The 24,607-nt window shown below is 40.3% G+C and overlaps 2 protein-coding genes across 2 annotated transcripts in view; one reads left to right on the top strand and one right to left on the bottom strand.

Annotated features, from left to right (window-relative positions):
- Window positions 1-5,249, top strand: part of TMPRSS2 (transmembrane serine protease 2) — a 40,955-nt gene extending 35,706 nt beyond the window's left edge. The window contains exon 14 of the mRNA XM_020789371.3: window positions 1-5,249. Within this exon, the coding sequence (XP_020645030.3) occupies window positions 1-12 (12 nt within the window). The 3' untranslated portion in view covers window positions 13-5,249.
- The window catches only part of LOC110076831 (interferon-induced GTP-binding protein Mx1), a 24,343-nt gene continuing 4,591 nt past the window's right edge, over window positions 4,856-24,607 (bottom strand). The window contains exons 2-14 of the mRNA XM_078390530.1: window positions 23,066-23,383; window positions 21,641-21,833; window positions 20,225-20,362; window positions 17,682-17,836; window positions 16,773-16,911; window positions 15,011-15,209; window positions 13,955-14,033; window positions 13,683-13,805; window positions 13,125-13,266; window positions 10,411-10,569; window positions 10,114-10,190; window positions 8,071-8,358; window positions 4,856-7,413 (exon numbers count right to left, since the gene is read on the bottom strand). Coding sequence (XP_078246656.1) covers window positions 7,183-7,413; window positions 8,071-8,358; window positions 10,114-10,190; window positions 10,411-10,569; window positions 13,125-13,266; window positions 13,683-13,805; window positions 13,955-14,033; window positions 15,011-15,209; window positions 16,773-16,911; window positions 17,682-17,836; window positions 20,225-20,362; window positions 21,641-21,833; window positions 23,066-23,353 — 2,211 coding nt within the window. The 5' untranslated portion in view covers window positions 23,354-23,383 and the 3' untranslated portion in view covers window positions 4,856-7,182. The remainder of the gene's footprint in view (window positions 7,414-8,070; window positions 8,359-10,113; window positions 10,191-10,410; window positions 10,570-13,124; window positions 13,267-13,682; window positions 13,806-13,954; window positions 14,034-15,010; window positions 15,210-16,772; window positions 16,912-17,681; window positions 17,837-20,224; window positions 20,363-21,640; window positions 21,834-23,065; window positions 23,384-24,607) is intronic.

Raw genomic sequence — 24,607 nt, forward strand, 5'->3', positions numbered from 1 at the left:
GCAAACAGATGATGGTGAATATCCTCTGCCATGTGCCAGTCCTGAGGAATCAGCCATTCCTCACTGATGGATCAGATTGCTTTCGTCAATAGCAAATCAGACCAACTTTTTAAAATGACTTCTTGGTCCTCAACACTTCATATATGGCCTTTAACTTGAATATTTGCAAATTGTTTGGTGCTATTTGCACTGACCGGTTTCACATCAAGCGAATTAGGTTATACAAGAGCCTATTTAATGTGGGGCTTGCGCTCCTTTGAGCAATTATTTACTTCCCTTTATTTCTGAAGATTCCTAGTTAGTTTTTTTAATGCTATTTCTGGTTATGTCTTTAGAATACATGTGCAAAATCTTGGCTTTTTATATATTTAACATTTAGTACATCTGTGATGCGAATTATTTGGGCTGCTGGCTAGCCCGTTTTGGATGGTAAAAACTATTTTATGAACATCTTGATGTAACACATGAAAGGAGATGCTTTTCCAAGACACTGCTGAAAAGCAAATTTATTTTGCCATATTACTATAATTTTTCATGTTCTTAGATGTTACACCTTCTGAAAGCAGATAGGCTATATATCCAGTATGAATTGAATCCTCCCTCCTTCATTTAGATCAAGGTCAGTTTAGAAAGTTAAAAAAAATGTATGTCATTTTGTTGAAGAGAATATTTCAGTATCAGAATATATCCAGGATCCTGGAATAAACAATAAAGTAACAAGTATGCTGAAGCCAGATGGGGTGTGGCAACTAGACATGTACTAGATGCCTCTTGGCACAGGTATTGTGACAAATATTTGTGCCAGGCCCAAATATCTGTCACAGTAAAAACTCAGCTGAGGGGAAGTAAAAAAAATAACCACTCAAAACTATGACTACCTCATTTTGTAAAGACATTGACAAAAATGTAGGTGTCTTAAGCAGGAAATAACTTTCTATTGTTTTTAAAATTAATGTATTTTATATAAGATTTATGGTTTTAATCATGAAGACAGGAAAAAAATCTGATTAATATAGCTACATTCCAGTGAAATCTGGATTTTTCTTCTTTCCTCTGTGGACTAAACTATTGATGCTGCTAGTTCAACTGCACTTTTTAGAATTTGCCTGTTTTTTTTTTGTGAACTTTGCACTTCAGATTTTGGAGGAGCAATAAGTTGTATATAAATGTGCCAGTCAAATAATTATTTATTTATAAGGAGTATATGGATCATGGTAAATTGTTATTACTTGTGTGATCTGTTTTGAGCCTGATTTTTGTTTCATAGTTTCAGAACTGAAACATAACATGCATTTTCATTTATATATATGATAAATAAACTTTTTATGATTTCTTGACTTTCTTTGGCCAATTCATATTGTTTTCTTGAAGTACTCGGTTTTAATTAAATCTACTGAAGGCCCAAATGATGTACGGAAGAGAAGCAAACCATCTGTATGTGGTGCAGGACATTTCACGAATAAAACCAAATCAACATCAGTTGTCTTTCTGTGACCAACCTCTCTTGCACAGTTATTTTGATGCAAATGTTTGTAATCTTAGGCGAACTGTCTCAATTCAAGAAATCACTATAAACCTTTCCTGTTGCGCACTGACTTATCTGACTTGGCACACGATACGTCTGTGGTAATTTCTTAACCTGGGCAGTTCTCCTTCAAAAGCTGCACTGTTTGTATTACACTAGAGTAACTATGTAAAGAATTTTTCATTTCGTAAGATTATCAACAAAATCCTGTTTGCAAAAATATAGTTGCTCTATAATCAGAGTGTGCCTTATTTTCTCCAGTAATTTTGGCTTGAATTCTCACTTACACAGACCATTTATGCATATAGCAGAATTAACAGGAGTTTGGCCTCTGTGTTAGATGCATACGTGAATCTTTTTGAAGACTTTTTAGTTTCTCATGATTCAACACTCTACCCCGTACAGTAAGCCAGCAAGGCAAAGAGTGATACAACTTTTCCAAGGTCTTTAAAGTGGTATTGGCTGTCATCCTTTATATACTCACCTGGTAGTTAAGTCCTCCTGCACTCAGGGGAACCTGGTTCTCAGCAGATATACATAAGTGTGCTGGTTGTATCACAGGCTAAAACAGTGTTTCCCTTAGATAAGGAACTTAGAAAAGGAACTTCTAGGATAATTGTATATATCCGACTCACATCTCAAGCCATAATGAATGCAAGGATGCTCTAGACAAGGCATTCTCAATGAGGGCATATCATAGAAAAGTGAAGTTGGAAGGAGTCTACAAGGCTATCAAGTCCAACCCTCTGCTCAATGCAGGAATACAATCAAAGCATATCTGCCAAGTGATTATCTAAGTTCTTCTTGAATACCTCCAGTGTTGAAGCATTCACCAACTCCCAAGGTAACTGGTTCCACTGTCGTACTGCTCTAACAGCTAGGTTTTTCCTGATATTCAACCAAAATCTGGCTTCCTCTAACATCCCATTGTTGCGTGTCCTGCATTCTGGGATGATCGAGAACAGATCTTGCCGCTGCTCTCTGTATGACAGCCTTTCAAATATTTGAAAAGTGCTATCATATCACCCCTCAGTCTTCTTTTCTCAAGGCTGAGCATGCCCAGTTCTTTTAGCCTCCTCTCATAAGGCTTGGTTCCCAGCCCCCTGATCATCCTTGTCGCCCTCCTCTGGACTAGTTCCAATTTGTTAGCATCCTTCTTGAAATGTGGTGTCCAGTGCTGAATAGGAGGACTAGCGCCTTGTGGAATTTGGAAACTATACCTCTATTAATGCAGATTAAAACAGCATTTGCTTTTTTTGTAGCCACAGAATACTGTTGGCTCATATTTAGCTTGTGATCTACGACAATTCCAAGATCCTTCTCGCTCGTAATTTTGCTGAGCCAGGTATCCTCCATCTTGTAACTGTGCAATAGGTTTCTTTTTCCAAAGTCCAGGACTTTTCACTTATCCTTCTTGAATTTCATTCTGTTGCTTTTGGCCCAATGCTCCATCCTATCAGCGTCATTTTGAATTTTGTTTTTGTCTTCTAGGGTATTAGCTATTCCACCCAATTTGGTATCATCTGCAAATCTGGGAAGCATTCTCTGCACTCCCTCATCAGATTCCTTAATAAAAATATTGAAGGGGACTGAGCCTTGGGGTACCCCACTTGTGACCTCCTCCCAGTTAGAGAGGGACCCGTTAATCATCACTCTCTGAGTAAAATTCTGTAGCCAATTGTGTATCCACTTGATTTATCCAGTCCACACCTAGTTAGCTTGCTAATCAGGATATCATGGGGCACTTTGTCAAAAGCTTTGCTGAAGTCAATATATACTATGTCTACACCATTCCCTCTGTCTATCAGGGAAGTGAGACGATCAAAAAACACCAAATTAGTTTGACAGGATTTGTTCTTGACAAATCCGTTCTGGCTTCTAGTTATTACTGCATTGTTTTCTAGGTGCTTGCACAATGACCACTTTATGGTCTGTTCCAGAATTTTCCCTGTGATTGATATCAGTCTGACTGGCCTGTAGTTCCCAGGTCTTTTTTGCCCTTTTTGAAGAGGGACAATATTAGCCCTCCTCCAGTCCTGTGGCACCTCAACCGTTTCCCATGATTTCGAGAAAAAAATGGATAGCGGTTATGAGAGTTCTTCAGCCAGTTCCTTCAGTACTCTTGGATACAGTTCATCTGGCCCTGGAGATTGAACTCATTCAAGGTCGTAAGGTATTCCTTGACTATTTGTTTACCTGTCTCCAGCTGCAATTCTGCCCCCCCAACCTGCACTTCCAATTTGTTTGGAAGTTCATTGTCTTATGGGAAAAGATTGAACTAAACTAGGAAATGAGCATCTCTGCCTTTTCTTTGTCCTATTATCATTTTCCAATCTCTATTGCAGAGCTCTGCCACTATGTCTTTTGTTCATCTTTGCTACTCACATACCTGAATGCTTTTTTATTGCTTTTAGTGTCTCTAGCTAACCTCAGCTCATTCTCAGCTTTTGCCCTCCTACTGCCATCCCTGCATTTCCTTTCTACTTGTCTGTACTAAAAATATTGTGGCACACTAAAGACTAACTCCTATATTTTAATGTGAGCTTTTGTGAATAAGTCTACTTCCTCAGACCTGGACCTGCCCACAAAAGCTCATATTAAAATATAGCCTCCAGTCTTTAAGGTGCCACAACGTTTTTGCCTGATATGCTTCTTTCTAGGTACTCAAGCTTTCTGGGAAAAAAAATGCAGCCATGCAATCTCAGTCTGTTGTGGTAAAGGTAAAGGTTCCCCTTGACATTTTTTAGTCAGTCGTGTTTGACTCTAGGGGTGGTGCTCATCCCCCTTTCCAAGCCGTAGAGCCAGCGTTTGTCCGAAGACAGTTTCCGTTGTCACGTGGCCAGCACGGCTATACACGGAACGCTGTTCACCTTCCCAATGAGACGGTACCTATTTATCTACTCGCATTTACATGCTTTCGAACTGCTAGGTTGGCGAGGAGCTGGAACAAAACGACGGGAGCTCACTCTGTCGTGTGGATTCAATCTTACGACTGCTGGTCTTCTGGCCCTGCAGCACACAAAGCCTTCTGCAGTTTAGCCCGCAGCGCCAGCACGTCCCTATGTCTGTTGTGAGTCTATGTTAATTTCTGGCATTCATGAACAAGTACTTAATGTGGGCACGGGAAGCGAAGGCAATGAGAGACCCATTCACTAATGGTAGAGAACATGCTAACTTGATTTCAAGTCAGAATAATAAAAGTTACAATGGTAGCAGTATATGTAGATATAGTAGGACTTTTTTTAAAGTGCCATTTTCTTGCATGTTGGCCATGTAGCACTAGGAAATAAGCAGATATAAAATGCAGTGAGATGTGCTTAAACACAACACTGAACTGCAAATGATATTTATTTTCACCCAACCAGTGTTCCAGTTCTAAAGAAATAATTGGCCATACAAATTTTTTCTTAATCAACTGAGTGATGTATGTACAATATACATACGGAAGATACTGGCCACAGAGACTGGTGAAACGTCAGGAAGAACAACCTTCAGAACACGGCCAAAAAACCCGAAAAACCCACAACAACCATTACTATTCACACTTAATATGTAAGGTCATACCAATACAATAAATCAGCTCTATCCCCTCCTTTCTTGTGTGTGTGTGTGTGTGTGTGTGTGTGTGTGTGTGTGTGTGTGTGTGTGTGTGTGTGTGTGTGTGTGTGTGTGTGTGTGTGTGTGTGTGTGTGTGTGTGTGTGTGTGTGTGTGTGTGTGTGTGTGTGTGTGTGTTAGGAAGATTACAAGCATTGATAAAATACTTCTAGGAAGATATATCAGCCCTTTTAAAAAAAAGTTCACTCTCAGCACAGTAGTTCACAACTGTAAAAAATACACATAAAACAGTTAACAAACCTGCAGATGCAACATATAAACATTACAATTTAAAACTCACACACAGCTATCATTTACAAAGGCTTGAAAAGAAAAAAACTGAATTTGGCACATGCCTAGAAGACATCGATGAACATAAAGCAAAATTCTCTGGCAAGCAACCTCCCACAGCCATCATATCACACACAAAAAAAATCCTGCTTTCTAATTGTTACAATAACTTCAGAAAGTTATGTACCTTTCTGGGAAGACCCAGAAACAAAAAATGAGAGGAGCAAATTGCCACTCAGCTCTTGTTTACAGCTTATTAAGATAGTTCAGGAGAGCTATATTAACAAGCTGCAAACAGGGCTGTTTACCCATTTCTTTCCCTCTCTCCCTATGTAGCCACTTAACAGAAATTTCCCTTGGGAAAACAACTTCCCAGTGAGCTAATTTGCATTTTTCTCACTGTGTACTCACATCCTAAGGATACTTTAATGCTAACACCAGGTTGGTATTGATCTTGATTGGCAGAGAGTGACTAGTGTTTCAAATGTCACTGGACAGCAACCCATCTCATACTTCAACTTGTGCTGGCCAGGTCTGTCAAAAGTTACAGTCCTACACCAGAGGGCCAGAGTTATTAATTTGTAAATCCCTGGAGCAACACCAACATCTCTCTTTGCATCCTGTCTCCAAAGACATATTTGCCACTAGCCTACAGTGGTAACAATCTTTGGCATCTGAATTGTTTCTTCTCAAGCAATCTTCTGCTTACTAACATTGTTGTTTAGTTGTTCAGTCGTGTCCGACTCTTCGTGACCCCATGGACCAGAGCACGCCAGGCCCTCCTGTCTTCCACTGCCTCCTGGAGTTGTGTCAAATTCATATTGGTTGCTTCGATGACACTGTCCAGCCATCTCGTCCTTTGTCATCCCCTTCTCCTCTTGCCTTCACACTTTCCCAACATCAGGGTCTTTTCCAAGGATTCTTCTCTTCTCATGAGATGGCCAAAGTATTGGAGCCTCAGCTTCAGAATCTGTCCTTCCAGTGAGCACTCAGGGTTGATTTTCTTAAAAATGGATAGATTTGTTCTCTTTGCAGTCCAGGGGAATCTCAACAGTCTCCTCCAGCACCACAGTTGAAAAGCATCAATTCTTCGGCGGTCAGCCTTCTTTATGGTCCAGCTCTCACTTCCATACATCACTACTGGAAAAACCATAGCTTTGACTATGCGGACTTTCGTTGGCAAGGTGATGTCTCTGCTTTTTAAGATGCTGTCAAGTTTTGTCATCACTTTCCTCCCAAGAAGCAGGCGTCCTTTAATTTTGTGGCTGCTGTCTCCATCTGCAGTGATCATGGAGCCCAAGAAAGTAAAATCTGTCACTGCCTCCATATCTTCCCCTTCTATCTGCTTACTAACATTAAGAGCAATTAAGAAAGTCAAGGATTGAACAAACAGGTAGTAGGTTGCATCCCATCAGGTAACTTCTCTAGATTCTCAGACCACACCACAGGCAGAAGCCTAGAAGTCCCTCCAAGTTCAACTAATTTAACATTCCAAAACAAGTGGCATCTAAATCAAGATGGATGCAAGTGAGTTTTTTCTTGGGTTGTTTAGCAAATAAGGCACAGAAGACCACAAAAGGATTATTTTGTACTAGCTAGTAGCCAAAACTGGAAAAAGTTATGAAGCACTCAGAAAAGTTCTAGTTATTAAAGAACTGATACGAAATAAAATATAGTTCTTTCCCCCTCCCCTTTTAAACGAGATGTGATCTACCTATTGGCAGATAAACTAGGTTTTCCCCATGCAGTGCCAAGCAGTAGATAATCTTTTCTAACCAGAAAATTTTGCTAAGTGGTTCCGTGCTTCAGTCAGGCGAAAAATGCGGTCACTGAGGAACTGCCTCTGTTCAGCAGCATCTTTGCGCTCCTGGAGTAAAATGCTCAACTTTTCTCTATTCTGCAGGAGCTGTAGCATTTCATTTTGCAGATGATCACCAAACTTCTGGAGAATGTAGAACTGGATTATCAGAGGAACTTGACAAGAGAGACGGTTACCTGCATTCTGAAATTAAAAAACACCAAACAACCCAATTATTAATAATGTTTACCTGTTTGTAATCCCTCTTCTGAGCAACCAGCAGTGAAGGATGAGCAACTGTGTTATCAGAAATAAATGATGAAAATATATGTTGAAGATACCGACTGCCTCAGACCAGGAATGAAAAGAATACTTGTTAAGTTCCTCTTACTCATGGATTTAGATTTTCTCAACATGATGAGATACCAAATCCTATATGTTTCTATGCCTCCAGCGTGGGAGTAAAATAAGAAATGTTCTTTCCCCATTACTGTCTCTGCAGCTTATGCCCAATGTCTCCAGGGCAGACAATGCAACACTAGTGCCTTTTCCTTTTAAAAAGCTAAGTACTTGCACATGTGTACAAAAACACAGAGAGAGGAAGCATAAAAGAACTTATCTGTTTTTTTTTAAAAGTCAAAGACCCCATCATTTGCTTCTGCTTTTTAAAAGACTGTGAAAGCAAGCAGCAGCTCCTGCAATTTTGCACAATATGCACAGGTTATGCGCTTTGCACAAAACACTGACATTATTCGTGCCGGAAGCTATCTTGCAGGGGGAGGAAAGAGAAAAAGTTGGCATTCCTCAACTTCCTCTGTGAGGAAACAATGAAGAGAACCTTTGCAAGGGAAAATAACTCACACTGAAGTAGGTCTTCAAATGATAAGCTATTTCTGTGATGGAACTATCTTGTGCAGAAGTGGTTCCAAAAGTGAGGCTAGTGCCAACAGAATTTAGAGGATTTTTTCCATTTAAAGAACCAGCGCTGAAAAGACTGTTCCCAGCTTCTTCTACTTTCCCTTTTACAATGCTCAAATCTCTCCTGTAGACACCGTCCTGGCAGTATAAAGTCTGCTCCATTTCAAACTGGGTTCTGATTGTACTTTCAGCTTCCTCTATTTGTTTTGCTTTAATGCTTTCAATTCTGTTCTGAAAGACACAAACACAGAGAGAAAGATAACAAGATTTTTTTAAATGGATAGTTCTAAAATGTAACAGAACAGAATTACATTGGCCTACAGAGATAAACCAGGGACGTGGTGGAAACAGGGACGTGGTTGTGCTGCAGGTTAAACCCCTGAAGCCTCTGTGCTGCAAGGTCAGGAGACCAGCAGTCGTAAGATCGAATCCACATGATGGAGTGAGTCCCTGTTGCTTGTCCCAGCTCCCACCAACCTAGCAGTTCGAAAGCATGCAAAAATGCAAAAAATGTGAGTAGATAAACAGGTACCACCTCAGTGGGAATGTAAACAGTGTCCTGTGTCTAGTCACGCTGGCCACGTGACCACGGAGAATTGTCTGCGGACAAATGCTAGCTCTACGGGTTGGAAACAGAGATGAACACCGCCCCCTAGAGTCGGACACGACTGGACAAAATTGTCAAGGGGAACCTTTACCTTTACCGAGATATTTGCCCTAAAAGCACAGGTATGCTCATCATAGTATGTCCTTAGCCACATGATGAACTCTTATCATACACCTGCAAATCCCTTTGCAAAGTCCATTCATTCCAGAATGTTGTACTCTACACCCCAGAGGTTACCATTCTCAGGCAGTTCTAGGGCAAAATTTTGTCTCCAGAGTCTGTAAGTTGCATCAGGCCAGGAAATGGCAATTTTGAGCCATTAAAATCCAAAACCAAAGGAACAGAAAGACAGGCAGAAGAGTTAGAAAGTCAGAGTGATCATCCTGAACCTGTGGGAATGTATGAATAGTTGTTTTTTAAAACTTTTATATGATTTGGTGGGGAGAGTTGGAGTAAAACCCCACAGTTCTATCACTTTCACAGTACACACCTTACTGCAGCATCTGATGGCACACAACACAGAACCTATTTTATGGCCTACATCTTTCCCCGTTGCTCAGTGAGTGAGTATTTTTGGGCTCTCCTTGGGGTCTAATGAGTTTTAAGGACTTTCCTCATAAATATCTGTACTTCAGAATTTATTGGTATCCACCGGAAGGGGCAGATTTCCAGCAGTAAACCAGCTGGGGACCCTTGGTCTGGATCAGGGGCATGTTTTGGATCAAATCAATGCTCCACAGCTGTGTCTTTCCTTTCTTTCATTCTTTCTTTCTTTGCTTCACAATTAGAGCTGTGATCTTAAGCATGCTTTACAACCCCAGCCCAGTATAAACAATACAACATACAATTTGGCTGTTAGTCCTGTATTGGTGAGTTGAGCAGCCGGTGGTAAGGCCAGAGCTCAGAAATTCTTAGATTGCAACTGGCTTTGGTGCTTAGAACATTGTGGAAAGCATAGTTTAAAAAAAAAGGAGGGCACTAAAAAGTTATGCATTAGCCTACAGATATTTTCCATTAACTAATTACGTTACCTCTGCCAGGAGGTTTATGCTCACCAACATATTCAAAGTTCATTATTAATGTTCATAACACCGCTGTCATTTTTAGTATCTGATATCACTTTTATCTCACACCCACAACAGTGAACAATGTGTATATAGCCCTGCATGCACATGAAGGTGCACAAAGATTTTGCAGCTTTGTTTGTCTGTTGTACATGTAGTCCAAAGCTATTCCACATTATAGGTAGGATGCTTTGAGGAAGGGCCACATTTTTTACTGAAGATTTGACAGTGATCAGATGTGTGGACCAAAAAAGTAAAGGGGGATGAAATCCTGCCTCCGGAAGAATTTGATTTGCATCACTTACGTCTTCTTACCTTAGCTTGCATATGAAGATGAGGGAAACCATCAAAGTGAGCTTTAGCTACCTCTGCAAATGCTTGACGCACAATTTCTGGGAAGAACACAAAAACCAGAATCATTATCATGAAAAAAAGGTGCTGTATTTCCTGAAAATCTATTGGCAAAAACCTGCATCTCATTCTGCAAGCAGGAGCTGCCTCCATTTGTTTCTGTCCTGAAAAATATTCTTTTCCAGTGTATAAAATATAAACACTGGAAATTTTTGGGAGGGCTCCAATACCATGTCACCTCTTGGACTAAGAAGCCTGTACCTGTCACTTTGTTCAGCATTTCAAGAGCAGGCAGTTCCAATATGGAAATATGCCTCCTCATAATACTCTCAAATGTTCTGTAGTTGATAAAACCGGGCAGCTCTCGTCCACGATACTGATGTTCAAATTTCCACTCCTCAGGATGGAGAAATTTTTCAACTGCAGGAATAAAGAAAAATAAGTACCTTCTCATAAAATTACAGCAAACAAAGTAGGTTCAGCAAAAGCTTTTAATCAGGTGTCATAGCATCTAGAAACCTGAAGATGCTTAGAGGATAGTGCTCCCTTCACTTCTAAAGAGGAGACTAGAAGGAGGACTATGGAGGACTGTGACTAAACTGAGGCTATCATACTCAGCACATCATGAGAAGACATCAAGCACTGGAAAACAGAATGGGGAAAATGGACAGCAGCAGGACAAGAGGAAGTCAATAAAAGGAAGCAATGACCTCTAGGTGGCAAGATCTGAGATGATATAGTAATGTAAAGACTAGAAGATGAATAAAAACCCGAATTACAATATTCACAAAATATTGCTGATTCGTGGGATAGTCATCCCTTCGTATTCATCAGAGAGCCCGATGAAAATGAAGAGATGAATATTTACCCCTTTTATTCATCCCTTCATGCAGGCTGGTTGTGGGAAGGGAAATAGGCAGCTGGATGGGAAACCCTCACTTCATCATTGGGGCATTGACAGACAGGCTGGTTGTGGGAAATGAAACCCAGGTTTTCCTTTCTGCAGCCAGCCTGCTTGTCAATGATCTGCCAATCAGCTGTTCGGCAGGTCACTGGCTTTCAATGATGAACTGATGAATATTCATCAATTTATCACTAAAATCTGATGCTTTGTCGATTCATCCATTCATCAATTTTGACAAATGACACGTTGTTGTCAATCGCCATTTTTCCTGATTCATCCCCGTCTCTAGTTACGACCTTCTAAAGGTCATACAGTGTTACCACAAGTTGGAAGTAGACATGGGGGCTTCATAGTTGTCTACGAATACAAAGCCTGGCAGCACACATGGTCGGTCCGATTCCCATCCGCAAAACCTGCTGGACCACTTACTGCACAGCGTGAAGTATATGTAACTGGACTCATCTCCTGCTGCTCAATTACAGCAGTAGCCCAGCTGCCACAGCCCTGTCTCCCTGCTCACCCAGACACTCTGGCAAGGGAACAGGACTACACGTCTCCCTGCTTAGCCACGGAATGGCCAGGTGAGCATGAAGGTGGGGCTGTGGCAGCCAATTACCACTGGGATTGGGGAGCAGGAGATGATGCTGACCCCTTGCACCACATGGGAAGTAGTCCAGTGTATTCTGTGAGTGGGTGGTAATTGGGCTGGCCACCTGTGCCGGCAGGCTTCATATTTGTAGACAAATACAAAGCCCCCATGTCTAGTTGGAAGCAATTTCACAATGCATAACAACCTCTCTCACAATGATTCTAGAATGCCCGATTCTTCTTGCCTGCTGAATCTAAAACACGCTGTCGGACTATGCAGAATCTTGAATGCACAGGCAGTGTGGTGAAGTGGTTAAACAGAGGGTCTTTGTGACGATCAAACCTCAAGCTCAAGGAAATAAACAGGGTGTAGCTTTATCTAGTTGATGAAAGTGAAGCAAATACAAAAATCTATTTCATTTTTGAATTACATTTAATCTGGACTAGGATGTGCGAATTTATAACAGAGAAAGGTACACACAAGCCTTGCCACTACTTTTTATAGCATCTAAGGAAGTTGATTCGCCATTCTTATCCTGTCTCAGGAATGCTTACCATCAGCTCTAATGTTAAAATGTGGATGTTTCCCAAGCTATGGAAATCCTTGTCAAGTCATCTCCGGCTGCATCCTTCTCCCCATGTCCTGTCCTTCAGCTAGCAGGCAAAGATTTATTCACACTGTTCTTTAGCTGAATGGTTGCTGATGAAGGAGCCTTGTACAGTGTGTGTCTGTGTGTTGCATATTTTTCACCTTTTTGATGTAACTGTACTTTAACATCACATGTTTTACTACTATAACTTTTTGTCGTTCAGTTGTTTCTGTTTTTTTTTTTAAAATGTTATGAACTGCCCAGAGTTCAAGTATTGGAACAAAAGTGAGCTATAAAAATCCATACGTATGTTTAAAAAAAGAAAGTGAGCATATCCTTGTAACCTCGTGCTGCAACTTGCTCCTCTTCTTTCATTTTAAGAATAAGTTGGGCAGTCCTTTGTCAGATAGGGCCTTCTTGGTGATGGCTCCCAGGCTGTGGGACTTCTGAGAGAGGCTGAGTAAGCGCTTCTGAGGGAGGCTGAGTAAGTGCTCCTCTGCTATCCTTCTGTTGGCAAGGACCTTTCATTCTGAGCAGGCCTTTGGCATTTAAGCTGAGTAGCTGTTGAAGTTGTATTCTTTGGCATGATTCTATAGTATTTGTTTTTACTTACATTTTTATTACTGTTGGCTGTCTTTTGGTATAAAGATGTAGATTCAATAAACACTGGATATAAATTTAATAAACTGAATAATCATCATTTTGCTGATGCTTAGGAACTCCTGTGTATCACTAGTTTTTTTTATTTTTGTTTGTTTTTTTGCATATGCTTTTCTCAAAGCCACTAATTCCTAATCTTTAAGGCTCTCAATCCAGAATCAACACACAACTGTATCAGGACAGTATTTGGTGGACCAGGGAACTATTCCAAAGAGAAATTACTCTGTACTTACTATTCTTGCCATTCTCAGCAATTGTTTGGTCCCATTTCTGAAATTCTTTACGGATTTTGGTGAACAGTCTGGTATCTTTTTCAGATAATTTTTCTTCTCCTTGTATGGCACATGTGATATCTGCATTAAACAGCTGGATTTTCTGAAAGAAAAAAAAGATATAGACAAGATGACAGAGCATTAAATTCTGGAATAATCTCTTTTAAGTCAAGAAAACTTAGCCAGTGCTTGGAAGTAACAAATGATTCAGTGACATTAAACGACAATACTTTACTTCGGAGAACAAAGAGGGCTTTACAACATTACTTTGGCAAAAGAACACAGCAATGTTTAAAATATTTATGGGGCAAATTGACTATTTCAGACCATTTTTCTATTTCCGAGGCACTTTTGTAGAAGAATCGTAAGAATGATGTGACTAAAACATAAAGAGATAAGGAATGAGTAAAGATTAAGGTGTCTCTCTGAAAACAAGAAGCATCAACAAACATGATACTTTTTAAAAATAAGCACCAGGTTTGGCATATGGAGCTTTGCACACTCATCCACTATACTTACATCTGTTAAAAAATACAGCTTTTCTCCTTCAGTTTTTGGCATGCCTTTGCCATATCTGCGCATCTCATCGCTTGCCTTCTGAAGCTGAAAGCTTATCTGCTCTTCTAATGTGGGCAATGATTTCTGGAAAGTGAAACATATGCATACATATATTTACACAAATTGGAAAATATTTTGGTTTGGAAGAAAAACAAGGACTTTTTGGCTTGATGCTTCAGTTCTTTTATTTAAGATGTCAGATGCTGGTGATATAAAATGCTCTAGTAACTTACACTAATGTGTTGCACAAGTTCACTTGTAAGTTTTTCAGCCAATAAGGGAATTGTGGCTCTTTTTTCCTTCCAAAGCATACTGTAAGGAAACAAGAGGAACATACAATGAGGGAGGTAAAGCTAAGCATTTGCAGTAAAGATCAAGTGGCCTACAAAAGGACAATCTCACCCAGGACAAAGAAGAACTGGGTGGCTATTCCCTTTCTGATATGCATCTGATTCCTCAGAAATTTACGAGGCAATATGTGCACATGAGGTCTGTAACTACATTGGTTCTATGGGCTTAATCTAGTTACAGTTTACTACTGAATTTTAGACACTATCCCTTATCAAAACATTTAGTGCAGGGATAGACAAAAGGTGGCCCTTGAGAAGCTTTGTGTTCATGCACGTTTAATGGTATACATGAGTGTGCATTACCCATTTATGTGTAGTCTGTGTGAAGAAATTATATCCACCAATTTCAGCTTTAGGATTTTGACAAATTATTGGAAATCAAGAATGTACTTAAATGTGTATTTATTTAGGTGCCCAACCAAGTGTATTTTATCACAAAACAAATATTTTCAAACTATTTTCAGCCAAGTGAGCATGTAAAGCAAAACAAGTGAAAACAAAAGAAATGGGCAATATATAGGAAAGTAAAAGAGAACTACCATATTTTTCCTTTTATAAAACAACCCCCCCCCCCATTTTCTAACCCTCAAATTAAGAAAACTTAGCTTTGAGTATTCAGCCTCTGGGCTCAGAACGCTCGGACATTATGAGTCCCTATTGAATCTGAGCCTACAGCCTCCGCCTCCAACAAGATGTGTTCTAATTGGTTTGTTCAACAACAGCTGACATCAGTTCCATAAGCCTCCTGACTGTAGGAAGCTAAGCCTCCTGAATGGAGGCCGGAAGCCTGTTTTCAGAGGCAAGGTATGGGACGTTTTTCTCCCTCCGTGTTCTCGGCTTACTTCCATGTAGAAGATGCCCCTCAGTTTTTAGTGTAATCATTTTAGAGTAGAATAGCATCTTATACACGGAAAAATACAGTATAAATTCTACGTGTACCTGAAGTGTTTGTGATTCTCAAAAAACTCTCTCTCTCTCTGGGTTGCAGAAGCCAGTGTCAGGTTGGACTGGATGTCTTGCTGCCCTCGACATTTCACAATCATATATCCCTTTTTCAGGGGGATGACTAAGTTTCTCACTATGTTCACAACATTCCCTTCAGTTCCTTTGTCCATCAGATCAGGCTTTGTCAAAATCCCTATAGTAAAATATGAGAACAGAAGCTTTCCAGAAACACATTATAAAAGGGAATTGTAGAAATGCATGGTTTAAGAAAATTAGCTTTAATGCAAGTGTAGAAATTATATTTGTGATATACAGTATTTTATGGGTTTCTTTTCCCCAGTCGACCAGACAGGTTATTATTATGCCTTTGAACCAAAGATGCATCTACTGTATAGATGTTCAAAAAGCAGCATAGAGAGCCTTGCAATTTATCAGGGTCAAGTTTCAAGCAGAGGAGACCACAAAGAGGGCTGCTAGTATTACTGCCAATTTTCAAAATTAGATTGCTATTAATAATTAGATTTGAATAGAAATGCAACCTTCTAGCTCATGCTTCTGATTGCTAATTTGTCATGGGCTTGACCGGTTTTTCAGCCTGAGGACCGAACTATACATTATGGATCATCTATAATTAGAAGAAGAAATCCATCAGCTGATGAGTGGAAAAACAGGAGCCTTTCTCACTTCATGTAATTTGCAAATTTGTCTTCTAACTGGCCTTCAAGAGTGCAATTTTGTTTGTAGGTCTTATTTCTAAGACTCAACGTAAAGGTCTACCTAAATCATGTACCTGGAACATTAATATGATTTCAATCGTTATGATAGGTTCTTACTTATGTATAGTTTGACTTTCACCATGACCCCCTAAAAACCCAAATCCATATCTGTTTTGCATCTTTCCTCAGAATTCCTCCTTCTTTCCCAGGAGATACAATTTACAGTTATATAACATGAGGAAATTGTGTGACCTTCCTTCTCACTGCTTTTTTTCTTCCTTCTTTTCATCAGCTGTAACCATAATCAAAAACTTAGGCTGATGAACTATATTCTCGTTCTATGTCCCACCAAGCTTCTGAAGAGCTCAGGGAACGTATCAACTGAATTAGACAAATGAGCTTGTAGTTTTTAAAGGACTCACAAATAAAATGTTAACACTGAGGGGGGAAGATCTTAAAATATTAATGCAATATTTAAATATTGTACCCAGTTAAATTATATATGCACAACACAATGACTACATTTTAAAGTAAAACTCTATAGGGTAAGGGTAATTGCCCACGCAGTTTTCCTGTTTCTTGGGCCTCACATATACATACGACTGATGATATAATTTTTAAGACAGGCATGCAACAGATACTCTGCAAGACACATAACAATGCTTACGCAACTGCCCTTTCTCAATCACACAAGGTAACAGAATTTTGCTTACATGGTGATTTTTATTTTTCTTCCCTTATAAAATAGAAATAATTGTGTGTTCTCAAAGTTTTGACTTATGGAGACCCTTTTCAGGGTTTTATATTTTATAACTATGATACATTTTATTTCTATTTTAATCTATTTTCCCACAAGTTTTACATCATAAGGTCTTCATACTTCGATTCAAAGAGCAAAAATCCCAGTGACTACAAAACAATCATGCAAGGGACATGAACCTTAAAAGCAGTGCTCAAATAATGTTGTGTGATGATCCAAAGGTCATGTGCATCTTTGACAATGCAAAATTATGAAAGGCAAGACACATTTCCCTCCTTACCAAGAGTGCGCTCGCCTTCTGGATCTACCTCCTGAGCCATCTTCAATGCCTCCGTTGTGGCAATATCCACGTTGCATGGAACCACCACCAAATTGATTGTCTCATTTCTGTCAATATATGTTTTTATCAGTTTTTTGATCTGTGGTAAAAGAAAGATGGGAAAATCCTGTAGAGTTTTTGGATCAGCAAGCGTGCACCCACTGCAAGCTGACAGGGATGGAAGGTGGAAATCTAGGCAAGTTTAAAGCCAATCCAGGGATCATGGTATCCTCATTTACACAATAAGATGCCAGACTGGGCTAGGGATGCCAAACAGAAAGGCAGTCAGGACCAGGGCCTGAGACCTAACAACAGACAGTAGATCTGAATACAAAGAAAAGAAATTCATGGATTTTAACTAGCTTAAAGAAAGCTCTTTTAGCAAAGTCCTAACACATCTCACAAACAGCATCTCACTGGACCTCGTAATCCTGACTTTTTTCTTTCAATGTTTGTTCAGAGGTTGGATTGCCAGAACAGAGGAAACCCCTTTTTATCTATATGTCCATAGGAACTGACATTACTTAGCCAGGGGCCTCATTTGGCAATCTTAATACACACCAATGGCTTCAGGAACTGGAGTCCCTAAAACCTTCAGATCTTTAAAGGTAAGCACTAAGAATTTAGAATTAGACTCAATAGTTGGCTTAATAGTTAAGCCAGTCAAAATTTTAGCAGCCATATTCTTCACTAGCTAAAATTCTATATCATTTTTGAAAATAGCCCAAGAAGTAACTATTCACCCTTCTAGCAAGGTGGGAAGATCTCATGCCTTGTTGAAGAACAGTGCCAGAGATCACCTCTTGCACACAAGATTAATTTTGCTGAATTAATTTCCCAAGCTAACCCCAAATTTACTCAGTCCTTTACCTGATCTCCAATATCTAATGGCTGATTACCCACAGCCACTCTTGCAATGCCTGGAAGATCGATCAGTGTCAAGTCTGGAACCTCTGGAGAGCTAATTTCTAGATTAATTAATTTATTGCTTATTCCCACTCCTTCACCAGCCATTATGTTTTGAGCTAGAAAGAATAAAGTGAAAGTACAGTTTAGACATTCAACATCAACATTTTATATAATACTAACAAGCACTCCAGTACTAACAAGCACTCATTGTTTCATATCACAGGTGTCCAATGTGGCATGATGTGAAATTCAGTAACTTCTCGTAGCAAATGATGCTCTAAGAAATGAAAGCCTTAAAAGGACCACCAACAAAAAACCATGGGAAACAACAGTGCATTGATTCCAATGTATGGCAACCATCCCAGGGTTTTCTAGGTACGAAATACTCTGCAGTGGCTTACCAATCCCTCCTTTTGCTGATACTCTGGGACTATGCAACTGGGGCTGAACAGTGGCATGGCATATAACCTGATCATACACACAATCCCAGTGATCTTGGCTGGACCATCTAGCAGGGCACAATGGAGATTTCAGCTCTGCAACTAGGTGGTCCAACTCATTGAGCTATACTGAGCTGGCATAAAGTGTATTTATTGCATCTACATCTGGTTATTGCTCAATACATTGGTCAGAATCCAACTTTCAGTAAGATTTGCTAATTGCAACTAATTGAAGAGGTGTTGTGGTGCATCTCAATCAGGTAGCTGGTCACATGCCCAACTATACAACCAAGATGACTCTTAACTCCTTGTTAACTAGCTTCAATTAGTTGTGGAAAGTTACATACACCTTACACAAACTTTATGTGAATATCAATAGGATTCTTTTAGATTCTTCAGTTGTCTCATACTTAGACACTAGCAAGAGTAGCACAGCTTAGATGTGGAATTGTTTCTTGTTTGTCCAAATCTTTTTGGTATTTTGGTGGAAATACCAAATGTTGTGCTTTAGAAGAATCAGGGTGTGGATATGTAGCAGAAAAAAATGCAAATGGTTCCGACTGTGAAGTCAGTCTCAGGAAATTGGGTTTCCCCCAGTGAGTTTGCTTTAGCCAAACACATAGGAATCAGCAGAAAGGGGGAGGAAACTGGCTATCTAGCTTGCTTGCAGCTTGTTAAGGTAGCTCTGCAGTGTCTGTCCAGATCGGCAGGAGGGACAGCTACAACAAAGCTATCTTAATGAGCTTCAAGGACCTATTTTAGCAAATTGCAAAAATCTACTTTAACAAGCTGCCTATTAGCAATCTCCTTCCCAATCCTCGCTGATTCTTCTCTCTCCCCCCCCTTTGGCCTCCAGCTACTGTAGCACACCTCTGCTTCCACTAAGCTGTTTAAAATGGTTGAGACAGGGGGGTGTTTGTTTGAGGAGAACTGTGAGTGCTTCTTTGCTTCAACCTACCTTGAAAGAGGAATCTGGGAGAAGCAGCTTCTGGCAATCCATTCAGCCCTGAAGCTGCACGGTTGCAAGCAATCACACTTACTGAACTGCTGCAAATGCATTTGACTGGGAAAAAGTACTGTAGAAGCCCCAATAGTGAAGGAAAGAAGTACAGATTGAGGGAGAACCTCCAGGCTGATATGCATGGGCTTGTCTGTCATGTAATCTGTAGATAATTATAGACTGTCCCAACTGTACAGAATTTCCCACATTATCTGTCAATGTAGTTGCCCACTCACATTAATGTATTCAACCATTATTACCACTGCTAACAACTTTTTCATATTCAACAGTAATGCTATACAGTGGTGCCCTGCATAGCGAGGTTAATCCGTTCCAGATTAACCTTCGCTATGATGAAACATCACTAAACGGGATGGAAAAAGCCATTGGAACGCATTAAACTTAGTTTAATGCGTTCCAATGGCTTCTTTACTCACCGTTATGCGATGTTTCCTCATTGCAGCGCCATTTTCGCGCCCTCGTTAAGCGAGGGCAGGGCGCGAAAATGGTTGCGGCGGCCATTTTGGGTTGCGCGGCGGCTATTTTAGAACCACCGAACAGCTGATTGTCGGGCGTCGTAATGCGAAGATCGGTAAGCGAAACGCTTACCGGTCTTCGCAATGCGATTTTCGCCCATTGGGGCCATCAGTAAGCGATCGCATTAGCGATCCCAAAAAATGGATTGCTATGCGATTTCGTCGTTATACGGTGCACTCATTAAGCGAGGCACCACTGTACATTAGTACAGTGGTTGCTCACCTGGTTCCTGAAAAGTTCATTAAGGATTTCTCATTGAAGAAATTAGCAATGATAATCACTTCTGAGTAAATCTGGCAGCCACCACCAATCCTTTTATAAATTATCCAGTGCATATCCTTTTATAAAATACAAAGATATGCACTGGATGATTTCTGGGGTGTACTCTCCATTCAGGCTAATGAACCGTAAGGACCAAAGGGTGCAGGCAACACCCCAGACCATGTCCCAGCATTCTTTTCCATGCTGAACCGGCTAACTAAGAATGAAAAAAACACATTGGTTACAGCAAAATACACAACACTCACCTCTTCTTATTTCTCTTTCCACTTCTGAAGCATTTGTCAATTCCAAATTTTTATCCAAGTAACTAATTTTTCCTTTCCATTGCTGACCAGAAGATAGCTTTTTCAGTTTTAGTGCTAAGGGACATCTGGTGACAATGCCTGCTTACAAAAAAAAAAATCAACTGTAATAAAATCATAGCAACTGCATTTATATACACATTCCCCCCCCCAAAGATGAAAATAGGTACAATCCCTTGGATTGTACAAGAATAACATTGAGTTCAAGTCTGGACTTGAATAATCTGCATACTGACTCTAAGCAATATTGTAAATGTGTGCAGTTATGATTAAAGAAAATGCTGGTGCATGTAAAAAGGTATTATGCTTAATCTTGTAACTAAAACTAGAGCTTTTTCTGACATAACTAGATTGGAATATTAAAAAAATCTGCTTAGTGACTCACAATTTATGGAGATTGCATCTAACTGATGTTGCTTCCTTTGAAATTTTTCCAAGGAGCTGCTACAATACTGCAGCAGTTTCAAAACAATTGGGTTAAAACAAAGAACCACTTGTATAATAAAAGGAACATGGCAATGGTTGAAACATGTGGCTCTCCAGATGTGGTTGGACTTCAGTTCAAATCATCTCCAACCACTGACCATGCTGAATGGGTTTAATAGGAGCTGGAGTTAAAAAAAAAACATTTAAAAGGACATGGGTTCTAGATCCCTGGCATAAGTAAGAAGACATGGGGACAAATAAAAAAATGAATCATGATTTTTGTAGGAAATCGCTGCTTCGTTGAATATACAGTACATCATATTCATCAATTCTGGAGACCCTAGTGAATACGAAGGGATGAACATTTACCTTTTTAATTCTTCCTAATAGGCAGAGAGAGAAGCTTCCGTTCCGGTAGTCTAGCCTTTCCCTCTTTGCATATAGACCCAGCAATCAGCTGTTCTGCAGGCCCATAGGCAGAGAGGGAAGGCTCCTTCTTTCTCTGCTTATGGCCCATCAGAACAGCTGATTGGTGGGCCCACAGGCATAGAGGGAAGGGCTAGGATGCTGGAACAGAAACCGCAATTGCTGGCAGCACAGAAGTGGCAGCGGTGACAGTGGTGGCAGCAGCTCATCAAGGGAGGTGACGGCAGTGGGAAGGGGTAGGGGCAGTCTGGGGGGCCCAATTTTTTAATTTAGACAATCACGGGCTGTCAAAAAAAAACTATGGACAAACCGATTTGTGGTTTGTCAGTAAAACATTAATAAATTCCATGGTTCTGGTTTGTCAACCTTGACGAACCACAAACCAAGACTATCTCTAGTAAGAACATTTTGATGTGCAGGTTTATCTCCTCATCCCCTCATGCCAATGGGCTCCAGAGAATCCATTCCTTCTCTCATTGAAAAGACAAGTTGAAAGGGAATTCTCACCGCTGCCCCGAGGAAGAGCGACTCCAGACAGGGCTTCCAGAACGGAGCTTTTCCCAGAGCTCTGGTCTCCAATCACAGCGATGGCCGGCAAGGCCAAATCCTTTTCCACCCCAAGGGCTCTCAGGGAATCAATGAGGTCGATGCAAGGGCGGATCTTCTCCTCATACTGGTTGTATAAACTGTTTTCTGGTTTCTGTTAAGAAGAAAAGTTGCATTCACATTTGGGTCTCTCTTTGGTTGAGGTTAAGCATCTCCGCACATTACGCAAGAATGGACACTGTAGAAAGTGTGGTTGGCTTAAGCAAACTGCAGCTTTTTCTTTTTTCTTTTTAACCAGGGCACAGAAAAACAGAGGATAAAGACATCAATGAAACCTAATCTGTAAAACAGCAGTCCCCAACCTTTTTGGGACCGCGGACCAGCTGAGCCTCTGAGGAAGGCAGGGCACCCATCTGTGCTTGCGCGTGTGCACACACTCTTTAAGGTGCATGCGCGAAGTGGTGGGAGAGTGCACGCGCACCCACCAGCACCAGCGTGAGTGCTCCTCCACCCCTTCGCGCATGTGCAGGAGCACCTGCATGCCCACCCATTTGCGCAGGTGCTCGGCCACTTGCTTGAAGGTGTGGGGAAGCACTCACACTGGCAGTGGCGCATGTGGGCATACACTAAGCAGCTATGGGGAGAGAAGTGCCTGCGGGGGGCCCCGGGAGGTCTGTCTCCACAGTCCAGCTCAGGCCATGGACCAGCATCGGGCCACGGACCAGGGGTTGATGACCTCTGCTGTAGAAGTTCCTTCGCATATCCATGATGTCTGGTTATGTTTAAATGTATTGCTTATATGATCATGGCAAGTGTATTGTTTTGAAAGGGATTCGTTTGTTTAAGCATGTGACAGGAAGGACTGAATGAGGAGTGTGGTATGTTGGAAAGAATGTTTCGAATTGTCTGTGAGAAATTCGGGGAGGAGAGTGTTAGTTAAGTTTTGGAGCAGTCTAGGAGGAGAGAGATAGATAGAGAGAGAGAGAGAGATTTTTAATCAAAGGACAAGGTTTTTGAGGTGGAGAGAAAATGATACAAGGAATAAAGAATAGAGTGATATCAGAAATAAAAAAACAGGAACTTCCCTTGTAAGCCACTTTAATGAGCAGAATCACTCTATCGTGCCAGAGCTTCTAGAAGCAATTCTGTAATTCAAGAGTCAGATGCTAACAATACTCCTTCATACACCAGATGGGAAAGAGAAGTGAGTGCAAAACCTGGCTGCTCATCTACTTAGGTGGCATTTTTGAAGAGTCAGTCCATGTCACTTCTCTGCCCCCCCATCCCCACAAATTTAAGCAGCACTGCCTAGAGTATAAGCTCTAAACTACAGGATTTGGGTTCTCAGAAAGCACATAACAATATTCCCCAAATAAATTCACCCACTTTGTTTGTTTGTTTTTGTTCTACTGCTTCAGTGGAATCTCCATTTGGAAAGGATGGTGGGTTGAATGTAAAGCCTCCATTTTGTTGTGGAACAAATAAGTTTGGTACGGCAAATTTAACTTCTCCTGGCATAGGCTGTATGCCCAGAGCCCCACTTGTCTGCTTATTGCCAAACCATGCTCCAGATTTCAATGGGCCATCCATCTCCTCATCCGAAGACAATGTTCTCTCAAGCTTCCGACTGCGTCTTTCAGATGGAGTCTGACGACAGGCCCGGAATTTTGACATTTATTTCTATATGGATTCTCCTTAGTAGCCCTGGAACAATAAAGTCATTTTAGTGCTGTTAAGAGATATTACAGCTGTTTCCACAGAGATGAGTTCTTTCATTTACAGTTAAAATACAGAGTTTTTTAGACGCATTCTAACACTTTGGAAATTAGGTTTTTTAAATAAGTAAAAATGTAACTGCAGATTTATATTGGTGTAAAATAGGTATGCCTTTGAGTAAATAAATACAGTACAGGCTTGCACTCTTTCTATATCTTCCAAGCCCCATCTATCTGTTTGCCTACAGACAAACTGTGTAACAACCAATCTCCTTGCTTGCTTTTTAAGGCAAGGTTTTAATTTTGCCCTCAACCACTGGGTGGCAGCCTCCTACCAAATCAAGCTAGGCATGAATAATGACTTCTGATTAGGTTATGGGGCATTTAATTTTTTTTTTTTTTACTTTTGCTTTATTAAATACAGATTCTTGAAGGAGTGGTGATGGTGGTGTCCAGAAGTACCATCTTCCACTTTTAACTCCCCAATAATATTTCACTGGTATTTCTGTTGTTTTTCTCACCATCAAATATCTGTTCCGGAGGAAAAGACATAAAACTCACACAATCCTTTTAGACTGGAACTGCTTAGAATCATCCGTCTGAAATCATCCTGTGTCTGGAGTATGACCCAGAACACCATATCCCAAAAGAGACATCCATCAAAAGATGAAGACAACAAAAAAGGGATTTGCATAAAACTGCATGGGCTAATTTATATGTACATATGTACAATTATAAATTATTTTATAATTTAATCTGGACTACAGTGTATCTCACTGGAGTGGGAAAGACAGTGACTGGATGATCTGTGTGCCTGCTGAAAAGTTGCTGTCCGGATGCTTGTTAAGATTGAGCAGCTTCTGGGCCTCCCATTTTTCTCCTCCTGCTTCTTTGTATTCCAATCTCACTTAGGCTGAAATCCCTTCACAGTCCTTCAAAAAGATTGCTTTCTGGCCACTCTTCAAGGTTTTTCTTTTCATTTTTTTTTAAATTTTAGACAATCCATCACATTACAAACAGATGACACAATTAACTATTCATCTTATCAAATATTTTAACATTCTAAATACCAGCTATTCACACCATTTCACGAAATTACACTTAATCTCGAATCCCCATTCCATCCTAGAAAATTAACAACTAACAATCTGAGCCATCTAGATTATTTTCTAAATCATGTGATTTCTCATTTAGTTTATCGGTGTATTTTAAT

This window comes from Pogona vitticeps, chromosome 3 (genome assembly GCF_051106095.1).
Source record: "Pogona vitticeps strain Pit_001003342236 chromosome 3, PviZW2.1, whole genome shotgun sequence".
Lineage (NCBI taxonomy): Eukaryota > Metazoa > Chordata > Lepidosauria > Squamata > Agamidae > Pogona > Pogona vitticeps.